The sequence below is a fragment of the Lynx canadensis genome, chromosome A2, assembly GCF_007474595.2.
Source record: "Lynx canadensis isolate LIC74 chromosome A2, mLynCan4.pri.v2, whole genome shotgun sequence".
Taxonomy (NCBI): Eukaryota; Metazoa; Chordata; class Mammalia; order Carnivora; family Felidae; genus Lynx; species Lynx canadensis.
The window spans coordinates 9,207,384-9,228,458 of record NC_044304.2 but is presented as its reverse complement, the minus strand read 5'-3'; the positions used below and the strand labels follow the sequence as shown (position 1 = coordinate 9,228,458).

The following is a 21,075-nucleotide window of genomic DNA, read 5'->3' as shown; positions in this document are numbered from 1 at the left end:
GGCTTCCTGATTTCCAACAGCTTCCAGACAAGTCTCCTCGTCTGCCACCAGCTCGTAGCAGTGAAGCCCGATGCGTGCTCTTATCTCCCCCTCCCCCGGCAAATATGAACGAACCTTCCGGAGCCATTGAAGGGAAGGCGGGACCGGCGTTCACTGGCTGACGCAGGGGGCCGCACGGGGGTGGGAACTGAGCCCGATGTGGTCACAGGGTGGAGACAGAGAAGGTTCTGGACAGAGGCGGCCTTCCCAACCAACAGCGGTTCTCGTCTGCTATAGGAACCCGTGCATTTCCCCTCTCCCTGCTCTTAGCCTTTTGTTCAGAAGATTTTGCCTTCCAACCTACATTTATTAAATCGCAGCCCCTGTCCCAAGTGCAGCGTGAATGAGGGAGGCATGTCCAGCCAGTTAAACGAGCGGCCAGTGTGGTCAGTGCTTCTCAAGCACTGAGTGTGTCACTTCCCAGAGTGGCAGGTGTCTCTTTGCATGACCTTCAACTGGAGTTTCAAAGGCCAATAAAATTCACACATTCCATCGTTTATTTCTCTCTGCTGCGTGCTGAGTGGAGGTTGGCATTCGTGCCCGTAGCACATACATTGAGATACATTTTTGTTTGGTGGAGAGCTTGAGTTTGCACACTGGGCTGCTTTCCTGGCGGACAATGTCGCTCTCTGAAATCCTTCAAAAGTGCGACTCACTGAACAGGACCCTCTCGTACCTGCTGCTCTGGTCCAGTGGGGACACACCCAGGTCATTCTGTGCTCCTGTGTGCTCCTGGGGTCTCGCCCTCAATCCCTTGGAATTCAGACCCCACCTCGGGCGCCCAGCCCAACCTCGCCACGAAGCTGTCGTTGGTTGTCTGCGAAAGCAGCATCTGTTGGCAAGTGCCTCTTTCCTTGTGGCATTTTTACAATCTGCCTCTTGCCGTTTGGGGAGAAAACTTAGCGCCTGTGCCTAAGGGTAAGTAAGTACCATGTGTACTGGCCTCCCTCGCCCCCAGAACAACTCCCTGTGCCTAGTACATCTCAAGAAAAAAAAGAAAGAAGAAGAAGGAAGAGAAAAGAGAGGAGAGAAGAGAAAAGGAAATGGAAAAAAATCAGGCTACAGGATAACAGCATAACACGACGGACATATTTGTCCTAATGGAAGTCTGGAGGACACAGCACCCAACCACGGCACAAAGCGCACAGCATATTCACCAAAACTGGCTGTATTTGGGAACATAGAGCACATCTCAACAGATTTTGAAGGACTGAGTTATACAAAACATATCCTCTGACCACAGTGTAATTAAGCTGGAAATTGGCAACAAAAGGATAACTCAGAAAGTGTTTGGAAATCAAGAGACCTGCTTCTTGTTTGTGGATGACATGATAGGATATCTGAGATTTGCTTTAAAAAAAGTGTTCTAGTGGCAAGGCAAAGTGTGGGGAGCAGATACGGATGAAGCAAGATTAACCCTGAGTTGATAAGTGTTAAAGTTGATGATAGGTACATGGGGATTCATTACACTATTCTATTTTTATATATCTGACTTAAAAAAAGAAGTATCTTGGCTATCTATGGGTCAAAGAATATTTTACTTGCGCAATAATGACAATAATGCATGACAGATTTTGTGGGATGCAGCTAAAGCTGCGCTCAGAGGGCAATTTGTAGCCTTAAAGAAAGGGAATGCATCGCGAAAGTTTGGGAAATGCACAGGAAAAGTAATAAAGCTTAGAGAAACAATTCCTAAAACAGACACCAATGACTAGATCAGCAAAGCCAAACTTAAAAAAAAAAAAATTGATAAATTCATTCCAATAGTCTTTGTTTTTGCAACAGCATTGAATCTTTACAGCCCCTATTTCTCAGAGTTGATTTTCCCAGCCCCTTCCCCTGATTTTTCTCCTCTTCTCTTTCATAGATGACATTCAGGGTGAGTCTCCGGCTCCGTGTGGGACAGAGGAACCCGCCCGCACCTGCCCCAATGGGACCAAATGTCAGCCCTACTGGGAAGGGCCCAACAATGGGATCACTCAGTTCGACAACATCCTATTTGCAGTGCTGACTGTTTTCCAGTGCATCACCATGGAAGGGTGGACTGACCTCCTCTACAACGTAAGTGATGCAAATTTGGGGGCAGGTGGCCCTCCTGGACCAGCCAATTCCTGAGGCTGCATTGGAGGGACTCTGAACCAGAGAGGGAGGGGAGGTGCAGGTGCCCAGAACTTTTAAGTAGAGGAGGCCCCTCAGGACATGGAAATCTGGAAGGCAGACCGATGCTGAATAAGTTTTCACTGTGCAAGTGTTTAAATATAATTTTAGATTTTTTTTAATATGTAAAGCTTGTGCGATTCAAAAACCAACATGGATAAAAAAGTAATATCCTTGGATCTATACAAAGGGGCTCTGTGCTGGGACCTTCGCTGGCCCTCTGCCAGCCATGCCCCTCCCTGTAGGGTGAGGCATCCCCGGGGCTCAGGGGACATGTCTACCAGGAACTGGCACCACTTACCCCGCTTTCTAGACCCCACTCTTGGATCATCTGGGATTCTGGAATTTTCTGATTCCAAGGACTTGCAATGAGATTCTCCCGTGGGTCTGTTGTCCGACGGCACCACATGTTCTGGAAGCATCTGTTGGCACAAATGTGGCTGGAGCTTAGACTAATGCAAGCAGAAGTACCCATGCATCTATGCATGAAGCCCCCTTCCCCTGGGCCAGACAGAGCCGTGCGTGGCCAGGGAGCAAGGCTGGCTTTGCTCACGTCGTGATCCAGTGCAGACATCTAGGTTCTAAATTGACCTTCCTGGTGCTTCTGAAAGTATGTTTACAAAGGAGAGGCATAGAGCATATTTTATTTAGGAGCTTTTAAATATTTACAAGAGTATATGGGCCTCCGTCAGTACTCTTGTCCAAAATCTTGAAAATGTTAGAGACACATCCAAGGAGATGTATGCTCCTGTCTGCCCCACTTCCGTCCTGTTGCCTATCCCCCCACGATGTGCAACCCCTTTACTTCCCTGGTATATGCTTTCAGTGTTATTTATGCAACTGTAAGTGTCATCGAATCCATATTCTCCTCCCTCTTTCTTACTCCAAAGTGTAGCGTTCTATACGCGCTGTTGTGTTCTGTGATGCCCCCCCCCCCCCGTAACAACATATCCTGGAGATCTTTCTTTCTTTTATTTAATCGCTTCCCCAGAGACAAATGTTTCAATGGTTTCCCCGCCCTCTGACATTGAGCTCCGTGCTGCCCTGAGCTCTGCAACATGCATGTCTTCTCACCCTTGTGCAGATACAGCTGGGGTTGGTGGCGTCCATTCCCGGAAGTGGGATCACTGGGTCAACGGCTACAGTGCACTTGTAATTTTGATACTTGGAGGTGCAGGTTTTAGAGGCCCCTCCGCCGTAAACAGAGCACACCTTCCTCTCACCCTCCTGTGCAGGTGAGAGCCCCCCCCCACCCCAGGCCAGTCGCCTGTCAGCAGCTGGAGATGTGTGGAGTCAGGGATTCAGGATCGAACACGAGGATGCCACGGGTGTAGCCACCCCACGGGGCATCCTGGGGCTGCTCCGCACACATCCCTCTGTTGACTCACAGAAGCGTCCTCTCCACCTGCCCTAAGTGCCGAAATTGCCAGTTAAGGTTCTGCCCATAGGAGTCCTGGCTTGGCCTGCTGGGGAAGCAATACCAGAAGGCTTCCTCCTGCGTACAGGGTTCCTGAACTCTCCTCTTGGTCCCAGTTCATGTTTCTTAAGGAAGTTTCCCTTTGGCGGGTGGAGGGAGATTTACAGGAACCCATCCTTCTGATCAGTGGCTCCTTTTAGGGTGGGGTGGAGAGTGCCGCCCGGGACAGGATTGCACAAGTGCCGTGGACAGTTGTGCGTGTCACACACTGCACATGCCACCGCATCACAGGCGTGTAATGTCTCCACAAATGTCTACCACGATTCTAGTTTTCGACAAAAGTAAAGGATGTAGGAAAGACACACGGTGTTCTAATTTGTATGAAGACCTTGCCTGAGCACAGCCTCCGTAAGTCTCTCTCTTGGGCCTCACTGGCAAACACCCTGGACAGAAGGTTACACCCAGTTTGCAAAAGCTTGTGGGGGGGGGGGGGCTTTTATGGGGCTCTAGGTCTTTGCTTTGCAAGCATGGTGAGAGAGGGGGGGGCTTCAGGGGAAATGAACCCTCCTGGAAGTGAAACAGCTGGGAGCCAGGAAGGTTAAGGGAAGCCGGGCAGAGAAAGGGACTGGGGAGCAGAGGCTAAGAAACTTGTGAACACGGGCAAGGGTTTGTGTCGTGGGGTCAGGCGTCCGGAGAAGACGTCCAGAGTTTCAGGGGAAGACACTGGGGATGTGCTTAGTGGTGGGAGGAGAAGTGTGAGCGCGACCACAGATTTCCAGAAGATTCTCTAGTCCCAAGCACCATCGTTGGAAGGGATGTTTGTCCTGGAAGCTTAGAGCTGAGCCGCCTTGGGGAAGCGGTGAGAGCACAGAGTCAGAGGCACCAGACTGCCTGGGTTCCCATCCTGGCTCCCCCCCCCCTTTCCTTGCTGTGCAACCTTGGGCAAGTCACTTGGCCTCCCTGTGCCTCACTTCCACGTGTGCAGTATGAACAGAAGCACAGTCCTACCTCACAGGGAAGGAGGACTGGGCGAGGTGGGCGCCTGTGAAGTGCTTACAACCGTGCCTGGTCTGCGTAGGCCGAACCCTCCCCCCCGGTGGACACTCCTTTCAGAAACATTTTCAGAATTTTACCCCGTAAAAAACTCCAGCAGCACGTGAGGGAGAGGAGTGAGCTGTGGGGTCCCACTTTATTCCCCACCCTCACCCCACTGGTAGCTGCCACTAACTCAGAGTAGCCTTCTAGAACTTTCCATGCGCTTCCATCCCGCTGTCGTAGAAACCCCAGCAGTGATCTGGTACCACAAAGTGGTGGCTGAAACAACAGACGTTCATTGTCTTGCGGTCTGGGTGCCAGAAATCCCACATCGAGGCCTAGGCAGGGCCAGGCTCCCTCCGAAGGCTGTAGGGGAGGATCCTTCTTGGCCTCTTCCAGCTTCTAGTAGCTGCCAACGGCCCTTGGCATTCCATACAGCCACCAGAGCCCCTCGTCGCCAGAGGCAGGGACTAAGGTGGCTGTCGTTGAGTTTCTGCTGGTGAGGACAGAGCAGTTGATTTTTCCAGGTTCATCTGGGCTCTCCTTTTACGTGCCGCCTTCGGCCAGCCCTGCCCAGCCCTAGGACACCCCCCTCAGTCCATCCAGCCACAGGCGGCCACAGTGTCTGGAATCTTTGTCCTCTGTTTCTGTACTAGAGCTGAGGCCCCATGGGGAGACGGTCCAGACGCACATGCTCCAAGCGTCTTAGGATCGATGGGTGCAGATGCCGAGGGGACGTCGCCTGCCTGGGTGGGCAGTCCCAATAGCTCGTTTCTTTTCTCGGTGTCCTTGAAATCCAGCCGTGTGTTCAGTAACTGTTGAGCACCTACTGTGCGCTGGGAAACGGGCAGGTGACTGGGGACCCACCATAAGAAGACAAAAATCTCCCCACTCTCGTAAGGGAGACAGACACAAGCAAACACAACAGATAAGGAGCTGGTCCTAAAGTGGGAGGTGGACAGCAAACGAAGGCAGAAGGCGGGCCATGGCGACCTGCCCTATGAGGACGGAAGCAGCACAAGAGGAAGGCGGGGCTGGTCTAGGTCAGGCAGTCAGGGAGGGCTCCTCAGAGGAAGGGACACGTCCGCAAAGAAGCAGGGCACCAGGCAGCTGTTTGTGGGAGAGCATTCGCGGCAGGGGGAACAGCAGCCGCTGACCTACACGGCGTGTTCGGCCCTCCTCCAGGTTTCCCCAACGACGACCGGTTTCTTTTCTTTGCCGCGTGGCTTCCTGGTTAAAGCGCCTTTCAGAAAAAGCCTAACCTCCACTAATCAGCAGTGCTGACAAAGGTTTATATCGGGATGTGCATCTCAGCGCTACTTACAAAAATAGAACAGAGCTGGAAGCAAGCGGTTAAGTGCCGTATGGTCCCTTTGTATGAGGGAATATTACGCCGTCATTAAAAAGCATCTGTTGGGAGAATATTTAAGGATGCAGGCAAATGCTCACTGTCTAATGATGAGTAGGGAGGAATTGATTTTCTTTAAAAAATTTTTTTAACATTTATTCATTTTTGAAAGGCAGAGAGAGACAGAGCGTGAACGGGGAAAGGGGCAGAGAGAGAGGGAGACACAGAATCCGAAGCGGGCTCCAGGCTCCGAGCCGTCAGCCCAGAGCCCGACGCGGGGCTCGAACTCACGGACCGCGAGATCAAAGACCTGAGCCGAAGTCGGCCGCTTAACCCACTGAGCCACCCAGGCGCCCCGGGGAAGTCGATTTTCTGGAAAGCATACAGGCGGTGCGCCTGGGTGGCTCAGCCGGTTAAGCAGCTGACCTGATTTCGGCTCAGGTCGTGATCTCACAGTTTGCGAGTTTGAGCCCCGAGCCGGGCTCTGCGCTGACAGCGTGAAGCCTGTTTAGGACTCTCTGTCTCCCGCTCTCTCTGCCCCTCCCCTACTCGCACGTGCTCTCTCTCAGAAATAAATAAAACGTTGTTTAAAAAAAGAGTCAAGGTGAGGTAAACCTTATGTCTTAGCTCAGGCTACCGTTACAAAACAGCACAGAGCAGGTGGCTTGAACAACGGAAGTTTATTTTCTCACAATTCTGAAGACGGGAAGTCTGAGACCAGGGTGCTCTGAGCTCAAGCGTGTGCGTTTGAAAATAGAAGTTAGGAAGAAGAGACTGGAAAACACTACCAAGATGGCCTCTAGGATTCAGGAATCGGCATTTGCCCGATACTTCTCCGTATCACCAAATTTTCTGCAGAGATCACAATTTCCTTTACAATCGGGGAAAAAAAAAATATTTAAACTTGTCTTGTTATCTATTTAGGAGGGGGGAGAAAGATTATACCAGGAAACAGGGAGGAAGAGGGACATGAACATTTTCCCAGTGTGCCCATGGTACGTTGGGTGCTCTTTTCTTACTAATGTGTCCAGAGAGAGCCCGCACCGAAGGGCTGATTGACATAGCAATGGCAAATGGTCGTTTTTACTTTATTATTTTTTAAGCAGGCTTCATCCCCACCATGGAGCCCAACGCGGGGCTTGAACTCATGACCCTGAGATCAAGACCTGAGCTGAGATCGAGAGTTGGACGCTTAACTTAGTCTCCCCACTAATTAGAGGGTGGGCTAGACTTAGTAACTTGCTTCCAAAGAATAGAGTAGCAAAGCGGGAGATGTCGTCATTTTAGAGTGGGGAGACCCCACCTTAAGTCAACACCCCCAGGGAATATGTAATCGTGTGGCTCTTGATTGACGTGAGGGGCAGGGACCCCATGGGCCGTCTTCCCCAAGACTCACAACCCCTGCGTAATCATGAGCAAAACATCGGACAAACCCAGAATGGAGGGCATCCTGCAGGATACCTGGCCTGTCCTTTTCCAGACCGTCAAGGTCACGATCAACAAGGAAAGACTGAGAAACCGTCACAGACCAGAGGGGCCGAAGGAGATGTGATTGCTAGATGCAGCGCGGGGAACTGCAAGGGGAACAGAAAGGGGACATCGATGGGCAAACCGATGAAATCCAAATAAAGTCAGGAGTTTGGTTTATGAATAACATGAGAAGGAGAGGTTACCGTCCCCCCCCCCCGAATTACAAATGAGAGTCGGAGGTTGAGAGCATGGCCTGTGGTTGCCAGCCAGGGACGTGGTGGGACCAGGTGCCCTGATCCGGTCTGGGAAATAGATATGGGGGAAGGGAGAGACGGAGGGAGAGAGAGAGAGAGAGCAGTTTAATTTTTAACGGAGTAATTTCTTAAAGCTGTCTAAAATCCAGAGCAGGGGCGCCTGGTTGGGGGGGGGGGGGCGGGTGCTCAGTCGGTTAAGCAGAGCCTGATGGCACAAAGCCTGCTTGGGATTCTCTCTCTCCCTCTTCCTCTGCCCCTCCCCCACTCATGTACTCAGGCTCTCTCTCACTCTCGCTTCTCTCTCTCTCAACGTAATAAACATTAAAACTTAAAAAATAAAGTCTGGGGCAGAAAAGATAGAAATCAGGAGCAAAGAGCCTACCTCAGATTTTTTTTTTTTTTTGTATTTGTTTTAAGGTTTTTTTTTTTTGATGTCTTATTTTATTTTTTGAGGACAGAGAGAGACAGCACGAGCAGGGGAGGACAGAGAGAGAGAGGGGAGACCCAGAATCCCAAGCAGGCTCCAGGCTCCGAGCTGTCGGCAAGAGGCCCCCACGCGGGGCTCGAACCCACAAATGCGAGATCATGACCTGAGTGGAAGTCGGACGCTCAACCGACTGAGCCACCCGGGTGCGCCCGTTTTTGGCTTTATTGAGATACAGTTTGAGAGATACAGGATAATGATTTGACGTACGCATGTTGCACAAGGATTAGTTAACATCTGTCACCTGATACGGTGACCAAAAATTGGTCTTTTCCCGCTTGTGATGGTGGAGGCTTGGGGAAGCTCAGGAGGGCTCTGCTGGGCCAGAGCAGCCTCGAGGCAGGTTTAGGTGGTAGATGCCAGGGACGGGAGGCGGAGAGGCTGGGGCCCTCCAGCACGTCTCATGGGGGCACCTGGGTGGCTCAGTCCGTTAAGCATCCGACTTCGGCTCAGGTCACGATCTCGCGGTCTGTGAGTTCGAGCCCCGCGTCAGGCTCTGGGCTGATGGCTCGGAGCTGGAGCCTGCTTCGGATTCTGTGTCTCCCCCTCTCTCTGCCCCTCCCCCACTCACGCTCTGTCTCTGTCTCTCAAAAGTAAATAAACTTAAAAAAAAAACCAAAAAACAGGATGGCAGGACAAGGACATCCTGAGTTAATTTCCGGCCGCCATTTACAGAGTTCGCTGGGCGCCACATGTCTTCTTGCCCTTTCTTTTTTTTTTTAATTTTTTTTCAACGTTTATTATTTTTGGGACAGAGAGAGACAGAGCATGAACGGGGGAGGAGCAGAGAGAGAGGGAGACACAGAATCGGAAACAGGCTCCAGGCTCCGAGCCATCAGCCCAGAGCCCGACGCGGGGCTCGAACTCACGGACCGCGAGATCGTGACCTGGTTGAAGTCGGACGCTTAACCGACTGCGCCACCCAGGCGCCCCTCTTCTTGCCCTTTCGACTGATCTGGGGAACAACCTTGTGAGACAAGACATTTTTCACCCCATCTTCCAGATGAGGAAACTGAGGCCCAGAGGGCTGAAACGACCTGCCAAGGTCCTATAGCCGAGGGTGGTGAAATCAGGACTCGAACCCAGCACTGGGAACTAAACATCACACCCCCTCCCCTCTTTCTGACTCTCCCCTTCTGTCTCCCTGTCTGCCTTGGTCCCTCTTATTCCACATCTGTCTCTGTCTCCTCCTCCTCCGCCTGTCTTCTCTGTCTCCCTCTCCCTCCCCACCTCTCTGTGCTTTTCGGTGCTTTTTCTGTCTCTGTCACTCTTTATTTCTCTCTTTCGGTTAACGTCAGCTAAGTAAGCAGCAATGTGTGCATAGTTGGTTGTGAATGTGTGTCCCTTGACACACGGCTGCTCGTGGTGGACACTGGTCTTTGACCTAAACCTTTTTTATTCATAGATGCTCACTGTGGCCAACATCAAAGCATCGGAAGTTAGGGGGCTTGGGATCACGCATTCATCCAACAAACATTCATTGAACGCCTCCTGTGTGCAGGTCGTCTTCCAGGCGCCTTGCGTATGTAGTGAATGGAAAAGACAAAAATCCCTGTCCGGGGGGAGTTGACATTTTAGCGGAGGGTGGAGTTGATCAACAACGTAACGAAGAGATTGTATGTATGTGTGTGTCAAGGGCCAAGTATCTTAAATATTTTAGGCTTCGTGGGCCACACAGTCTCTGTCGCAACTGCTCAGCTCACGTGGCGACAACGTGAGCTTTGCTCGGTCGCAAAGCAGCCACGGAGAAAATACATGAGGGGCTGGTCATGGCTGTGTGCCAACAAAGCCAGAATCTACAAACACAAGTGGCTCGTCCATGGGTTCTTTGCAGACTCATGTGTGGGAGGGGGGTGGGAGCTGGGGAGAAAAATTAAGCAGTAGAGGGGTTGTGGATCATCAGAGTGAGAGGTTGTAGTTTCTCCTAATAAGCCCCGAAGGAGGTGAGGGGGGCCATGGAAGTATGTTAAGGAAGGAAGACCCAGGATAGCCAGTGCAAAGGCCCTGGGCAGCAGCACGCCTGGTATTGGTGAGGCGCAGCAAGGTGGCTCACTTGGCTGGTTGAGAGAGTAAGGGCAGACGAGGAGGGGGTGAGGTCCCAGGAGGGACAGGCGGAGAGGCTGTATATTTATCATCCAAACCGGGACAGTTTTGAGCGCAAACAGGTAAAGGAGGACTCAAAAAATAATTAACAGGCGTTGCCTGATCTACAATGGGTGTAAACTGGGACATTCGACCTCCCGCACCACCACTGTGGGACCTTGGCTCTTTCACGGTCAAACCCACATCATTTTTATCCGGGAGGCTGGGGAACGGGGTGTTCTCCTGAGCTGAATATTGTGTTTTTTAACATCCTCTATACTTGAATGAACCGTTCTCAGAACATTAGAGGAAATAAGCCATAAAACAGAAGGCACTTCAGAATTTTACCGGGACTCGGTCATTAATTTGCTTGATGAGTGTTTACTGAATGCTCGCTGAGCCCCAGGCACCACACGAGGCCCCGGGGCCGAGGCTGGGATGAATCCGCATCTCCTTTAAGGCTCTCCTGGACCAACCATTTAGATGGAAACCACTACGTAAACGCAGCGAAGGGGTGACGTAGGGGGAAAAAAATTCACTCTGTTGCAAGCCCAAAGGCTGGTTCTCACCCCAGCTGTGCCCTCCACACCCTGTGTGAGCCAGCAAATCACCTTGCCTTCCTCAGCCTCAGTTTCCCCATCCACCGGGCCTGGAAATTGTGGAAATCACGGGGCATTTTCGTTGGCTCGGAAGTCCTCTACTAAAGCGATAGTGCGGGATCGCATTCCAGGGGAAGAGCCTGATCCTTTGGACCCGAGATAAATACGGTCTCGCCTCCTTAGTGTTATTTAAACAGTCCACCCCCAGGGACCTCAGGGTTCCGTGCATTCGCCATGCCGCCGAGGCTCGGTAAGCACCTACTGCGTGCTGCTCGGTAAGCACCTACTGCGTGCCGGGTGCCGTGCTGGGCACTGGGGAGCTGACGTGTTAGGGAGCAGAGGCCGTTTGCAAACAAGCACGTGTATGAATTGACTAGGTGATTCAGAGAGCAGAGCATGCTGGGAGAAGAATGGATGTCTGGCAGGGCTGGAGGGGGCGGCTGGAGGGAGTCCTTTGGGCCGGGAGGTCCAGGAAGGCTTCTCTGAGGGGGGGCACTGTAGGAGCTGAAGGCTGAGTGGCGAGGAGAAATCAACCACACCAAGATCGAGGGGACACCGGGCTCCGGGCAGAGGCTCGGGGAACAGAAACACGTAGCACACTGTAATCTGGAACTTTACCTTTTGGCGTACCGATGTCTCCATCGGACGTGCCGGAGACATTCTTTTTCCACACCCGCCTCCTGAGCTCCATGGAAGGGTCATTGAGAAAGTGACATTTGAGATGAAGGACTTGACGGAGTAAACTGAGGAGACAGCAGGGTGTATCGGCCAGGAAAACTACGTTAGGCGGCAGTAACAAACATCCCCCAAAGCCCCCGCGACGTTAATAACAACAAATCTCCTTTCTTGCTCACGCTACGTGTCCAGTGTGGGTTGGCAGTGGAGGAGAGGGGGCCGTGTGCAACATGGTCACTTGGGAGCCAGCTCTGGAGCCCCTAGGACATTGCCACTTGCTGTCCCAAAAGGAGAGAGACCCCTGAGGGTCCCACAGTGACACTTCAGTGCTCTGGTCCAAAAGTGGCACGGCTATTTCCGTCCATTCCTTACCGGCCAGCAGCCATCGTGTGGCCGTCAGCCAACCACAGGGGGACCAGAACAGGCCATCCTACCATGTCACCGGAAATACTCAGTGACAGCACTAATGGCGAATAGTGTTCCAGGCACCAGGACTCCTTGAGCCTTTGGAGGAAAGACGGGACTGTAAGAGCACATCCTTTTCAGTGTCACTGATGACAAGTGAGCAAGTTTCCATCCTCCTTCCGTTCCCCAGACCCAGACTTGTGCACACACCCGCCCTTTACCTGAACTGCCAAAGGAGGTCAGACCCAGGAGGGGAGGTTTGGGCCGCCCCACGTTCTCTGCCGTCACCGTGGCCACGGCAGCTCCGGCCTTTCTGCCTGGGAAATCTAGTTGCCATCTTGCTCCCGAGCAGACCCCACGGGAAGCCCACTTGGTGATCAAAACCCGCGCCCGTCCCTGCGCCAACTCCTTCTCCGTGAGTTGTTGGACCCAGAGCGTGGAATGGAATCATTTGGGCCAGACTGGAAAGAGAACACAACACGTTCTCTGCCAGTCCCGGGGAGAAAATCAAACAAGGGAGAGGGGAAGAGGGAGAACAGGTTGAGAACTAAGGACGCGGGCTGGGCGGGGAACTTGGACGCGCCTCTCATTCAGTCATTCAACAAACATTTATCGAGCAGTACTTGCATGCCTGGCATTGTGCTAGGGAACACAGCAGGGACCAGAAAAAGCGCTGTCCTTGTTCCTTGTGGAACTGACATCCCAGCTGGGGAGGTAGGCAGTGATCAGGAGAAATAAACAAAGAGTAGAAAGGGTGAAGCGCTAAGGGCAAAGATAGAGCAGGAAACGGGGTTAGCAATGGAGGGTCATCAAAGAGGGCTTCCTGGAGAAGGTGACTTTGGAGCAAAGACCTGGAGGAGGTGAGGGAAGAGCCATGTAGGAATCTAGGAGGAGAGCTTTCCAGGCGGGGGTGGGGCAGCAGGTGCAAAGGTCCTGGGGCGGGGCTGTGCCTGGTGCATTTGAGGAGCCAAAAGGAGCCCATGTGGCCGGAGCAGAGTTATCCGAGGTTAGAGTGACAGAGGGGCTTGGGGGGGGGGGGGGGGGGCTTCCATCTGTGGCTGCCATCACATGGAGGCCAGAAGTCCGAGACTAAGATGTCAGCAGGGCCATGCTCCCTCTGAATCCTCCCTCGCCTCTTCCTGGCTTCTCCTTCTGGCTGTTGACCCTTGGTGTTCCTTGGCTCCTCTCCACCCTCTGCCTCCGTGATCATGTGGCTGTTCTCTCCCCTGCGCGTCCCTGTCTCCACCTGGTGTTTTCCTCTTTAAAAGGACGCCAGTCATATTGGACTAGGCCCCCCCCCCGCCATCACGACCTCGTCTTAACTCGATGGCAGCTGCCGAAACCCTATTTCCAAGTAAAGTCACATTCCCAGGTACCGGGGTTGTAAATTCAGCACATCTTCTGGAGGGACACAGCGCAACCCGGAACAGACCTTGGGCATGGAACTTTACCTCTCTGTGCCTCAGTTTCCTCACCCAGGAGGATGGGAAGGATTACGCACCAGCTTTGGGGGTCCGTGGGAGGATTAAACGAGCTCGGGTAGACCAAGTGCCTGGCCCTGTGGATGTCTGTTATCATCCTGGCCAGCACGTCATGGCCCAGAGGGCCCTAAGCCCGTTGGGGAGCTGGGGTGTGGGCAGAGTCTGAGATGAAGGGGCCACCTCGGTTCCGAGGGGCCTCAGCCATTTCTCCCCATTCCGTCCTGCCTCCCCCCCCACCCCCGACACACGCCCGCTGCTCTGTTCCCATCCCAAGCCTGTTTCCTGAGATGGCCCAGACTATTTCTTGTGTTGGCTGGTAAGGGCTTTCTCTCCCTGGACTATATTTAGCCTAAGAAATAGGCATGAGAACCCTCAGCTGCCACAGCACTGGAAAGGAAAAGCACAAAGCCAGTCGTGCCTTCTGTCCAGCCCTGTTCTGCTGACTCCATTCTTTTTTTCCAGAACCTTCTAGCAGCACAGCTTTGGAACTTTGGGTGTTTCTGGGAAGAAAGGCAGGAGCTAGGAGCCCTGGCCTATTAATTGTCCCCAGAACCTGTCTGTGTCTGCAATGAAAGTTGACTTTATTTGTTTTGTCTTATTTTCCTTTTTTTTTTTTTTTTTATCACGGTGAAATCCCACAGAACACAAAATTTACTATCTTCACCGTTTTTAAGTGTCCAGTTCCAGGGCATTAAGTACATCCTCATTGTTGGGCAGCCGTCGTCACCACCCATCTCCGGGACTCATTATGTCTTGCAAAGTGACACTCTGTCCCCACCGAACACTGACTCCCCACCCCCTCCCCCAGCCCCTGCCGACTTCCTGTCTCTGTGAATCTAGGGACCGCACAGAAGTAGAACCCTACGGCATTTGTGTTTTTATGACTGGCTTATTTCACCCAGCGTGGTGTCCTCAAGATTCATCCATGTTGTGCCATGGGTCAGAATGTCCCCGCTTATACCTCCTCCCCAAAGGGTGCCCCATCAGGACCTCAAGCATCGTTGACCGGTTGGCCTGTTTTTGTGTTTTGTATAACGGAATCCCACATCGATGTTCCTTTGTGTCCGGCTTCCTTCGCTCGACACGCACTCTGTAAGGTTTCATGTGACAAGTGGCGGTCATTCATTGCATGCTATGCCATTTATTTATCCTCTCTCTTGTTGTCGAGGGGGATTCAGATTATTTCCAGTTTGGGGCTATTATGAAGATCGCCACTGTGAACAACCTTGTGTGTGCCTTTGGCTTACGCAGGTTCACGTTTCTGTTGGGTAACTATCCAGGACTCAGGAGGGGAATCTCCGGGTGGTCGTGCGGGGACGTGACTAATTTCAGCAGCAGCAGCTCCCAACCCATCTTCCAAAGTGGTTGGACCATGTGCTGTGGATTGAACTGTGTCCTCCCTCCTCCAGTTCATACATAGAAGTCCCAACCCCCAGCACCTGAGAATGTGACCTTAATTGGAAGTGGGGTCATTGTGGGAAGATGAGGTCATCAGGGGGGACCCCAATCCAGTATGACTGCTGGGGGAGGAATTTGGCCGCAGAGACAGACATGCATACAAGGAGGACGTCACACGGAGGTGAGGGTGGGGACCACAGCAATGCCTCTGCAAGCCAAGGAATCACTAAAGGCTGTTTTCAGTGAATAAGCCTCCAGAAGGAACCAGAGTGGTCGACACCCTGATCTTGAACGTCTGACCTCCAAGCACCGTGAGACAATAAGTTTCCATTGTTTTAGGCCACACAGTTGTGGTTCTTCGTTACCCAGACACAGGACCCTCATCCACCATGTCACCCTCCCATGAGCAGCGTGTGACGATTACAGATCCTCTAGGCTTTCCAGCACCTGGCCGTATGTGTCCTTCTCATTCGGGCCTTTCTGCTTGGTGGCAGCAGCATTAGATGTGCTTTTAAAGGTGAGCTTTTAAAGCCACTCTTGGGGGCCCCACATTGTGCTGATGGCCCAGAGCTGATGAGCCACCCTAAACCTCCCCTTCTCCGGCGGCTGATGCCAAGGCTTCTCCAGCACAGAGGTTAAGTCCATGGGCTCTGGGATCCAATCCCATGCTCGTCACCAGCTAGCTCCGTGACCTTGGGCTGGCACTTTTGTCTTTCTGGGCCTCAGTTTCCCCAGCCATAAAATGGGCATGATGATAAAGTAGGGTATCCTGACTAACTAAGCTAATGGCTGTTGTACTTATAAGAGTGTCTGGCACGAGTAAGTACTCCATAAGCACTGCTTTTTTATATTTCTCTCTTTCTTTCTCTCTCTGTCTCCTGGATTTTCATCCCTTCCTTTTACTTCTTTCTTGGCACAGTGTTCTGTTCTCCCAGAGAAGAATGTTCTACTTGTGGACTTCTCCCCACCTTGAAAACTGAGCTGGGCGCTTCCAGGAATGTTTTTGAGATTGACATTGAGGCTGCAGGGCACAGAGGAGGGAGACATTTGAGGAAAAGGCTCACAGCCCTGTTGGTTGTCTTGGTGATTTAACCCGGGAGTCAGACTCTGCCTTCATGCACCCTCCTGGAAGGGAAAAGTGTGACTGTGTCAGAGAGGAGGAGGGAACCAGGGGTTCATTTGTACGTTTTGATTGGGCTTTTTTTTTTCTCTCTCTCCTCATGGATTTTGGTCTGGGAAGTTCTGAGTTTCATGCTGGTTCCTGAGTCCTGTGAGGGCTACATGATTAGGAGGGGGCTTTGTGCTTCTAATGATACCTCTCAGGTTTCCCCCACTAATTGATCCTGTGTTCTATTTCCTTGTCGGGGCTGCCAGAGCTCCAGGACTCCACAGGCCACGGACATCTGAGGACAGAGGTCCCCCTTCTCCCACCTGTCAGGTCATACCTGAGTCCCACTGAACACTCACCCGCTTTCCCTCCTCACCTCCCACAGAGCAACGATGCCTCAGGGAACACTTGGAACTGGTTGTACTTCATCCCCCTCATCATCATTGGCTCCTTTTTTATGCTGAACCTCGTGCTGGGTGTGCTGTCAGGGTAAGTGTCTGGTACTCTCCCCATCCCACTCCCCGTCACCATCTTCTGACCATAAAGAGGCCATCAAACCTTTGTTTTCATGCTCCAGGCAGAGGCAGAGAGTAGGCTTCTTCCCTTGTCTTGGGCTAGCCAGAAAGTTATTAGCGAGTCAGGTACAGATGCACAGGCTGTGCACTGCTGAGAGCACCCAGCAAAAGGACTCAAGGGGGCTGAAATCCGGTGCAACTTCGACTCACCACCCTGCACCCCTGGCATTGAGCAACCTCCACCCAGGAAAAGGGAGCTTCTTTCCAATGCAGACCTCTCATTCAGAAGTCTTTCCCAGCACACAGCCCATCACACAAGAAAATTCTATAGAGCGTTACTTCCTATAATTAACATTAAAAAAAAAAAAACCAGTAGATTGGGTTCTCCCCTTCCTGTTTTCCAAATGCAAAATCTCAATATACAGTCAAGCATGCATTTCCATGACATATATTGTCCCATACCCCCAAGATCGGGTATTGGGTGTTTTGTGGGGTTTTTTGGCTTAATCATAAATAGATTTTCTTTTTCTCGTCACAAGAAGTCTGGGGAGTGGCATAGTGGCTCCACGGTGCCATCAGGGACCCCAGTTCCTTCTGGTTTTCTGCTCTGATGTCCTTACCAGGCAGAGGCTTTCGGTCTCGTGGATGCCTCATGGTCTGAAAGTAGCTGCCTCACACTCACAAGAGAGCCACCGCATGTTCCAAACACGAAGAGGAGGGAGGGGAAGGGAAGGGGGGGAGGGCACATATGAGGGAAGGGAGGCTGTGGCAGGAAATCAGCTTGTGTCTCCTTGGCCTGACCTAAAAGAGGGCTTCAAATCTTCTTCACCCGGGAGTGCAGAGAATGAGAAGGGGGTGTGCAGCCTTCGGTTTGACTTGTTTCCTCTAGCTGGGGTGCAGCTGTTGGATAATGTGGGAAGCTGGCAGAAACACCCCCATCCCTGTGGTGCTCTCCCAGAAGACCTGACTCCTCGTGCTAAAGTCCACTGCCCTCCTGGGGTTTTCGAACCCCTAAATACGCGCACACACACACACGCGCGCACACACACGCACAGAGTCCCTAAAACGTTTACAACGGCCACACCCGGCTCTTTCCTGCTTCTGCAGGGAGTTTGCCAAAGAAAGGGAGCGGGTGGAGAACCGGCGGGCCTTTCTGAAACTGAGGAGGCAGCAGCAGATCGAACGGGAGCTCAACGGGTACATGGAGTGGATCTCAAAAGCAGGTGAGGCCCATTCATCCTGGGGCCCGGGAACCGAAATCCCCAGGCCCCGGAGCGCGCACGGAGTCATGCACGCGGCTTGAAGGTGGGTGAGGGGAGGGCCTGGCGGGGGGAGCAAAGAGGGCCCCTGACCAAGGAGCCCCACCTCCCGGAGGCCGGAATCTGGGCTACGGCAGCGGGACTTCCGGGGTGAAGCCAGGATAGGACATCGCCTCCTCTGTTCCTGTCAACTGTAGTTTACGTCCCAGCCCTGCCGCCTCCTAGCAGCGTACCTCCCTTCCCTGTGCCTCGGTTTCTTGGGTGGTTCAATGGAGACGCGCTCACGCCTACCTTCCAGGGCTGTGGAGTGTGCAGTGAGACAGTCCACGCAGCAGGCACGTGTTTATTGGCTCAGCCATTCCCAATGCTTATGGAGCACCCACTCTGTGTCAGGCGCCACTCTAGGCTCTGAGGATGTGACAGAACAAAAGATGGGGCTCCGACGTTCTAGTGAGGGAGACAGAAAAGAAACAAGTACGGACGACGCGGGGTGCTCCCCAGTGCCGAGGAGAAAAATAACGCAGCTTAGGAAGTAGGAAAGACTTGGAGGAGGTGGGCTGGTCAGAGAGGATCTCTCCGAGGAGGTGATGTCCGAGCAGACCCGAAGGAGGCCGTGTGGATGTCTAGCGAAGGGTGTTCTGGGCAGAGGGGATAGCAGGTGCAAAGGTCCTGGGGTAGGGGCAGCGTCGAGTCATAGCAAAGAAGCCGGTGTGGCTGGAGCAGGGACGCGCAGGGCAGATGGGGAGGAAAGGAGGGCAGGGAGGTGGCGGGGGCCGAATCAGGCAAGGCCTTATGAGGAAGCTGGGTCTCATATTGAGGGACGTGGAGGTGGTGCTCGCTCTCCTGCTCTTGCTGACGTGGGCCACGAGGCAGGAAGAACCGAGTAGCACGCCGCTGGCTGGTTGAGCTGCCGCGATCAGCAAGAGGAGAGCGAAGGTGGCCGGGCAGACCCTTGCCCTTCCTGGTCCGAGGGAGCGCGTCCCAGGAGAGCCCCGTAGACGCTGGAGCTTAACTCTGTGCTCTTCCTCCTCAGAAGAGGTGATCCTCGCCGAGGATGAAACCGACGGGGAGCAGAGGCATCCCTTTGATGGTAACTGCTCTGAACCTGGCTCAGGGGGTGGGGGGGGTGGCTCCCGGGGGGGAGACCAGAGCAGCCAGTGCTGGGGGAACAGGCTGTTTGGTTGTCAGGGACCTCCAGGGGATGGACGTTCAGAGCCCAGGTGACACCAAGCACAAACACAAGACCAGGTCAGGACCAGGAGGATACAGGGAATGGCAGGAATCTGCGGCTTTCGGGAATTTCAGGACGTCGGCGCAGGTTTTTCGTGTTCTGGCCTGCCCTTTCTGCTTTAACCCTGTGCCTCAGTTTTCCGCATCCGTGAAATGGGCATTACGATAATAATACCTACCTCATCGGATAGTTTATGAAGATTACATTAATGCTTGCAAATACAATGCCTACTTGACTCAAGGTCATGACTCACCATCTGTGTTTGCTGAATAAATAAATAGCCAAGAATCCGGCTTACCGTTCAGGACCGTGGTCTCACGGTTGGAAATTCGGTGAGACAGAGCAAGGGCTTTGGATCGAAAATACCAGGCGAGAGCAGGAAGTAAAGGAGCTAGGGTTTATCTTGGAGGGTTACAAAATGGATTTTACTATTTGCGGGGGAGGGGAAGAGGTGACCCACGGGGGTGTCTAAATCATTTTGTTGGAAGCGTGTGCCTGAACTCACTGTCCCCTGGAGAGCCCGTGGGGGAGGAGCGGAACCTACATACTGAGCAAAGGGATCCGCAGTCCCGGCCGGCCTGGCAAGCGTACTAAAGGTCAAGGGTGGGCTGCCTTCATTAGGGGTCACTGTATATCCGGTCCCAGGCATCCCCCAGGGGCAATGACAACTGAGAGCCCAGACCTCAGTCTCTAAAGTCAGACTGAACAGGACGTGGTTCTCGTCTTGACCCCTTGGGCAAAGTCATGTAACCCCCCCCCCCGAGCCTCGGTCTCCCCGTCTGCAAAATGGGCATACTCTTCCCTCCCACCAAACCGGATCGCCGTGAGGGTTAAACCCAACACCCCGCAGAGTCCCTGGCAGAACAACACCTGGGGCCGAGGACGCAGGGGCGCCAAGGTGTGGTTCTGGTGTCCAAAAGGGTAACGTCTTTTTCTCTTGCCATGTTTCCATTGTTGGAGCTCTGCGGAGAGCCACCATAAAGAAAAGCAAGACCGACCTGCTCAACCCCGAGGAGGCCGAGGACCAGCTGGCCGACATCGCCTCCGTGGGTGAGTCCGTCCAGCTGCATCCCGGCGCTCGGTTGTCACCGATGGCGTCAGAGGTGCGCGCTGAAGGCCTGGGACCCTCCAGGCCTGCACTTGGATCCCTACTCTGCCCCTTGCCACCTTTGTCTCCTGGAGGAGGTGACGCGATTATGGGAATAACAGCGGCGCCTCTCTCCTGATACCGTCCGTGGAGCTTAAACTAAATAATCCACACTAAGCATTCAGAAGGGCGCCCGGCACAGCATAAGCTCCCAGTAATGATATTACGATTCGTCAGTACTCACGGAGGGGCTGCTCTTACGAAGGGCCGGCTGTGAATAGGATGGGAAACCAAATCCCGACCCGCGTGGGCCTTGCGGTCCAGGGCAGGATGCGGATGTTAAACAGGTAGTTCCCGAAATAAGCCCGTCGTGATCGTAGCGCTGCTGAGGAGACGCCCCGGGTTTGGCGTGCTCTGGAAGAATGGGGGGTGGTCAGGGAAGGCTTCTCGGAGGAGGCGACATTGAAGCTGAGCACTGCAGGATGAGTATAGGAGTTGGCCGTGGCCGTGAAAGCAGAGAGAGCCAGGCGGAAGGCTGTGCTCGGTCTGTTGCCGTTGGTTCTTGCCAAGGGCAGAGCCTGGGGAGGAGGGGACATTTGCTCCTTCCCTGCGCGCCCCTCCTGATTGAGACCGTGTTGCTTCCGACCTTCTCCGGAGAGACTAGATTATATTTGGAACAAAAATTTTTTTTCTGAGAGAGAGAGAGAGAGAGAGAGCAAGCGGGAGAGGGGGGCAGAGAGAGAGGGAGAGAGAGAGAATCCCAAGCAGGCCCCATGCTGTCAGCACAGAGCCCGATGTGGGACTCAAACTCACGAACCTGAGCCCAAACCAACCTGAGTCAGGCGCTCAACCGACTGAGCCACCCGGGCGCCCTGAAGTGGGTTTTTAAACATTCCAGTAATGAAAGTGGGAGAGCATCCAGGCAGGGGAAGTAACACATGACCTTGCGGGGAGAAAGCCTTTAAAGGGAGGGAGGGGAGGAAGGAAGGGGAGAAGGGAATTTAATATATACACGTGGTTCTGATCCACAG

At 53.1% G+C, this 21,075-nt stretch overlaps 1 protein-coding gene across 4 annotated transcripts in view; it reads left to right on the top strand.

Moving 5' to 3' along the window:
- CACNA1A (calcium voltage-gated channel subunit alpha1 A) overlaps positions 1 to 21,075 on the top strand; it is a 212,854-nt gene that overhangs the window by 99,564 nt on the left and 92,215 nt on the right. For 3 of the 4 annotated variants that reach the window (XM_030301780.2, XM_030301792.2, XM_030301763.2), the window contains exons 6-10: positions 1,907 to 2,100; positions 16,338 to 16,441; positions 17,575 to 17,690; positions 18,760 to 18,816; positions 19,918 to 20,007. In XM_030301780.2, the coding sequence (XP_030157640.1) occupies positions 1,907 to 2,100; positions 16,338 to 16,441; positions 17,575 to 17,690; positions 18,760 to 18,816; positions 19,918 to 20,007 (561 nt within the window). Of the gene's footprint in view, positions 1 to 1,906; positions 2,101 to 16,337; positions 16,442 to 17,574; positions 17,691 to 18,759; positions 18,817 to 19,914; positions 20,008 to 21,075 lie in introns of all 4 variants that reach the window. The other variant, XM_032591357.1, reaches the window with a different exon arrangement.